This window comes from Nicotiana tabacum, chromosome 7 (assembly GCF_000715075.1).
Source record: "Nicotiana tabacum cultivar K326 chromosome 7, ASM71507v2, whole genome shotgun sequence".
NCBI lineage: Eukaryota > Viridiplantae > Streptophyta > Magnoliopsida > Solanales > Solanaceae > Nicotiana > Nicotiana tabacum.
Window position 1 is genome coordinate 122285301 of NC_134086.1, and position 6000 is coordinate 122291300.

The following is a 6000-nucleotide window of genomic DNA, read 5'->3' on the forward strand; positions in this document are numbered from 1 at the left end:
ACAGATTTTTATCCCGATCTAAGTGTGTTTTGTTATATATATATATATATATATATATATATATATATATATATATATATATATATATATAAATTTTTCTTGAAAGTGTAATTTATGTATGGGAGGAAGAACAAAAGAAATAAAAACGAATATAAGATGAGAAAATTTTTTTCAGTTAAAATTTCAATACATCATTTTCTTCCGGCGTGGGAAGGTTTTTCGATGATGAATTTTTCCCCCAAATCTGAATGTATTTTGCTTTGCTTATGAATAGATCTTTTTGAGAGTTTAATTTGTGTGAAAAGAAAAAATGGAAGAAAAAACGGTTAGACAAAGTCGACGGTGAATGAATATTTGCCGGAAATAGAGAAGAAACGAAAAAAAGTAAAAGAAAAAAGACAAAGAAAAAGGAAAAGGAAAAAAAAGTAAGAAAAAAATGATAAAAAAGAGTAAAATAATCCGAAAATTATTTTTTCTTGCTTCTCACTCTCCTTTGGGAGAGTTAAATACACACACTCTGCCACGTCAACGTCAGCGTTAAGGGTGCAAATAATTCCATTTAAAATAAGTTTAGGAGGCTAATAGAATTCCCGCAAAGAAAAAGTGTATAGTTGAGATTACGGGTATAGGCCAGGGGGTACTTATTCATTTTCCCAATTTATTTTGAAGATCATTAAGCTCGACCAGTTACTTGATATCGTTTTCTGCAAATTTCTGTAAGGTACGTACTTTGTCGACACATTTTTGGAAGGATTAAGAAAAGAGTTCCTCTGAAGACAAATAAGAACTAAAGAATTTCTCTTCGGGAGATATAATTTTTAGTAAATTACAAATGTTATTTTAGTTACATGATTCTTTTTACACAAGATAAGTAAAAAATAAAAATAAAAGACATGTTTCGATAGTACATAAAAGATCTTTCTTATGTTCATTTTCTTATATTCAAATTATTAGATGAGCTTTGGAGATAATTTACCCTTCCCCTTTTAGTAAAAAGTCAAAAATCCGTACAGAGATTACATTATTGTTGACCAATAGGGAGATTCGGATTGCAGTCAATTACAAATATTATTTTAGTTATATGATCCTTTTCACACAAGATAAGTAAAAAACAACAAAGAAGATACAAATAAAGCACAAAAAATCTTTTGTATGATCATTTTCTTATATTCAAGTCGTTAGAGTAGGAGAAAAATACACAAAGATAACATTATTGCTGACGAATAGAGAAACGAAGTTCTCATAAGGTAAATACAACATTATTGGAAATAAATTTAGAAAGGATAAAAACAAATGAAAGTATCCATTCTCTTTCCTATTTGAACCCACACAAATCATTATCAATTAACAACCTCACCAAAGAAAATAATAGTCACGAGCAATTAACGAAAAGTCTATTTCTTAGGTGCAAGCCTTGACTTAATTTTCTCCACTTGTTTAGTTCCAATTTGGAATGCTTTAGTCAAGACATGATCGGGAACAGTTGGTGAGGAAGCGAACAACGTTGTAGCAATAGATTGAGTCCCCGGCAACTGGCTGTTGAAGGCGGCGACAACAGCTGCCGGAACTTTGCCATTGTTTTGCTGGAAATGAACAAGTCCTTTAGGGAAAACAAACACTTCACCTTTTACAATATGTTTCGAAATCAAAACATTAGATGTTGTAATAAAACCAACATCTAATTCACCCTCTGTAACAAAGATCATTTCTGTAGCACGAGGATGAGTATGAGGTGGATTAATGCCACCAGGAGCATAGTCAATACGAGAAAGTGAGACACCAAGTGTGTTAAGACCAGGTACTTTCATAACATTGGCACCTGTGACTACGGAACCGTATGTGTTGTTTGTTGCTCCTGGCTTGGCTATGACCATTGATGAAAAGTCTATTTCTGAAAAGTTCTTCTTGCAAAGGAATCCATTTATGGTAAAACCTATATCATGTACATAAATAGAAAATTGAATAAGCACCATGTTATAACAACAACACCAGTGTAGTTTTCACAAGTGGGGTCTAAGGAGTGTAAAATGTAAAAGATAAATGGAAGGACAATAACAAGCAAACTAATTCTGTCACCAAAGTGAAAATACTAAAAGAACTAACACCAAGGGAATGCAAATAGAACACCGAAATAAATAAGCAGCATGGTTTACTTGAATCATGAAGATAATGATTAAATCATTATGTGTGACTGTTTTTAATCCAACTAGACATTAAACCCCCTGAAAAAGCTACACATCTTTTCCCAACTGAGACGAAGATAAATTGTATAGACAAAAATTTGATCCAAAATATATATCAGTCAAGAAAATCAATTTATTAGCCAATTTTTTTTCTTTACATTTACTGTACTCCATCATTAATTACTCATTTAAGAAAGAGATAAAGAATTTTTTTGTCAAATACCCTTTTATGATTAATGGTAGTATTAAATATTTTCTTAAGTTTGAAAAAAACAAACAGGTGAAAAGACAGCATACAGGAACTATGTTTGGTGGCCATTGTCACCAGTTGGTCATTAATATATATTAATATGGTCGATTTTCTATTTTTCGCCAGCTAATCAATAGTACTACCTAATTCTATTCAAGACTCCTATATCTTATGTATGGTACAAGTTGTAACATTTAATATGGTCGATTTTCTACTGTTGGCCAGCTAATATAGTTGGATCTTGATTTTCAACACGCCTAAATGATAAATGTAAGGAAGAAGAAAGAGCAAAAATTGGACAAGGAGAAATGTCAACATCCAGTACAAATGATAACTAAGACAAAGAAAACCAAAAAAATTAAGAACGAGCCAAAGAGATCCAAAACCCCCAAATTGAAGCACAAGACACTGATCAAGAATATACTTTTCTCAATCTAAAAGAAACTAAAAATATATATATATTTTTTTTAAAAAAAAAGAAGAAAAAGAAGTAAAAGTGTGCTAACTAATGGGAAAATTGAACTTACTGGAAGTAAGATCAGCAACACAAACATCTTGAAGCATGTCTGGATCTCCAGCAGAAACTTTGTTTAAGTTAATGGCTAAAATAGCCATAGCCATAATCACAAGAAGTTTTCCAAATGCAGACATGGTGGAAATAGAAAAGTACTATTCGTTAAACAACTCTTTGTTTAATATAAGCCGAAAAGGAAGCAATCAAAAGAGAGGCACGGAAATAGAGGAAGTTGAGAGGAGATTTGAATACTCTCTGCTGCTTTGGACAATGGGGAGAGAGAAAATTGGATGGCTATATTTATAAGGGGGAAAGACTAGAAAACAATGGTGGACTTTGAAGTCACGTGAGCAAAACGTGCGGGTTTTTAACGCTGTGTTCGTAAACGCACGAAACATGCTCTTTTTTCTCTTCGACCCAAAGCAAAGGCATGAATTGAGGGCCCATAATAGCTTGAATTTTGGGCTTACGTGTACCCGTTGACGAGACCTGACTAATTTATACTAGTCTTTTAATCATCTTTTGTAAACTCATTTAATTTCTGAGTAACCATCCATAAGTTTAGTATTTAAAGTGACAAAAATTAGCTTAGTAACTTCTGTGTAATAGTAACTTATACATTGAATAATTTTAAAGTGATAAAAGAAGTTTAATGACTTCTAAAAAAATGATGTAAGCTCTAAGACCATTTAAGAAATTAGATCTACAATGTAACTTTGAGGATTTTTTACGGGGAAACAAATAGTATAGACCACATTAATCGCTTCAACGTGACAAAGTTTTTGCATAACTTATCCAAACAATAGGAATTCAACAAGGCTGTTTGACCTATATAAACTCTACGCGGCATTGCATATGTCATGGATGACTTAGCCATTTGGATATAAAAATCACATCAAATAATAGCTCTCATATATAAAAAAGCTTTGTTTTCTACAAATACACGTACGCATCACGTTATACATTCCAAAAATTAATCCATTCGTTGAACTTATTGCTTGGCATTCGTTTTCAACTTGTCGCGGAGAATTGATCACTCATCTCGAAGTGAAAACAAATTACTAGTAATCTACTTATAGTTAATTGTAACGTACTTCTTAAATTAGGATAAAATTGTTATTCCTTCGGCCTCACTTTAAGTCGCCAACTTAATTTTAATGGTCATTTAGACCATTGTTAGCATGATTCTTAACCTCAATTAATTAAAAGTTTCTAAAAGAAACAGCAAGTTTAATTAAATTAGTGCCACACCATTAAAGTGACAGTTCTTGTACCAACGCACCGAATAACTTAAGAGCAATCTGATATGATCGTTAAATCTCAAAGTCTTGCTTGAGTGTTTGTCAAAATTGAGTTATGCATCCTTAACGATTGGATGGTCAAATAATTAGGATTTTTGCCCAAAGGATGTGTTATTTTGTCCTAATATTGAACAACGACAAACTAAAAAACCTTACACTAATCCTATTGATGACAATAGCAACAAATACTAGTTAAGATGCTTTACATTTGCAGCATTTGTACTTTTGCTGCACTGAATATTAGACGAACAAATAAGAAACAGCTTGAAACTAATAATAGCGTCAATGTTGATGGAGGTGGGACTTCAACGTTATGGATTAGCGAAAACATTTACTTTTACGGTACGGGGCGACGGGCGTAGTGTAAAACGTATATAAAGATGTCTGTTGTTATGTCGTTTTCTTGTTATCCTTAACCATATTGTATATTATCGGAAGAAAATGAGCGTAAAGGTTTTAATAATCAAAATCCGACAGATGGCCAGCAAATAGTCATTGTTTGGTGGTTCCATCCTGCCATTCTTAAAGTTGTTCACTAAAATATTGCTAGAATTTGCCTTGTCAATTCCATAATTAGATAATTTGTTTCAAATTGGAACATGCCCAAATTTGCCAGTAACTATTTTTTTTGTTAAAATTATTTCTTTCTTTTCCAATGGACTTGTTTTGAGAACAAATTCAAGATTTTAAGTTAGAAGGTATAGAATATCACCACATGAACCCACCATCACCATTATTAACAGTACGTGCGCACGAACTTAGTGTAACTGTATTTATATTTCTAAAATTGTTGAATATTGTACATACAGTACAAAGTAAAAGTTATGGATCCGGCCAGGTCAGTTGTTGTATTATACTTCTAATTGCTCCTTCCCCTCTTGGGTTTTGGTTTCGGGATGGAAAGTTCGTGCACAAAGTATTGAGTGAAATTTAAAAATAGTCTGATTTACAAATGGTAATTGAAAAATAGTCACAGTTTTAAAAGTAATCGACATTTAGATATTTTTTATGTAAAGATAAATTTGAAAGAAAACACTGTTCAAAATCTAAAAAATATTCCAGCATTCCAGCATAATATACTGGACTTCCAGCATAATATACTGAAGTTGCAGCATAATATACTGGTCCAACATAGGTGCTCCAATCTCCAGTATATTATGCTGAAACTTTCCGTGTGTTGGAGTTCCAGCATAATCAGGTGCACCAATCTCCAGTATATTATGCTGGAACTTTTCGTGTTGCAGCAAAATAGTGGCTATTTTCAATGACTTTGCAAACACTGAATATTTTTCAATTACCAGTCCGAAATCTGGCTAGCCCGTGCTATTTTCATCAAAGTATTTAGCAAAAAAGCGTAACAACTAGGGGCGACAAACGGGCGGGTTGGGTTGGATAAGGACGGGTAAAAAAACAGGTAACGCAAAAAATGAATAAATTATCCGACCCGACCCATATTTAATACAGATAAAAAATAGGTAACCGACGGATAATATGGATATCCATATTATCCATGACTTCTTGAATATGATCACTTTTGGGAGAATTTTTAGTCTCCCAAACTTGAGGAACCCCCGATTTGAGGTTTTACAAATGTAAAAGTTAAACCTATTAGTTAGCCATTGGTTATCCTTTTCTAAGTGCATAATATAGTTGTTATCCATATTTGATTCATTTTTAAAAAGTTCATTATCCAATCTATTTTTTAATGATTAATATGGATGGATAACTATTTTCTTTTAACCATTTTAACAT

General features: G+C 32.4%; 1 protein-coding gene across 1 annotated transcript; it reads right to left on the bottom strand.

Moving 5' to 3' along the window:
* Nucleotides 1-1146: 1146 nt before the first annotated feature.
* Nucleotides 1147-3218, bottom strand: LOC107829814 (nectarin-1). The gene is made up of 2 exons (XM_016657282.2): nt 2961-3218; nt 1147-1933 (listed from the first exon to the last, which is right to left on the bottom strand). The coding sequence occupies exons 1-2, from the start codon at nt 3082-3084 to the stop codon at nt 1395-1397; spliced, it is 663 nt and encodes a 220-aa protein (XP_016512768.1). The 5' UTR covers nt 3085-3218; the 3' UTR covers nt 1147-1394.
* Between the last annotated feature and the right edge of the window lie 2782 nt (nt 3219-6000).

What these genes read in the sequence shown, in the direction of transcription:
- LOC107829814 (XM_016657282.2), bottom strand. Translation starts at nt 3,084, where the DNA reads ATGTCTGCATTTGGAAAACTTCTTGTGATTATGGCTATGGCTATTTTA. An exon ending in TGTTGCTGATCTTACTTCCA is followed by an intron (nt 1,934 to 2,960) that starts GTAAGTTCAATT and finishes TACATGATATAG; the next exon opens with GTTTTACCATAAATGGATTC.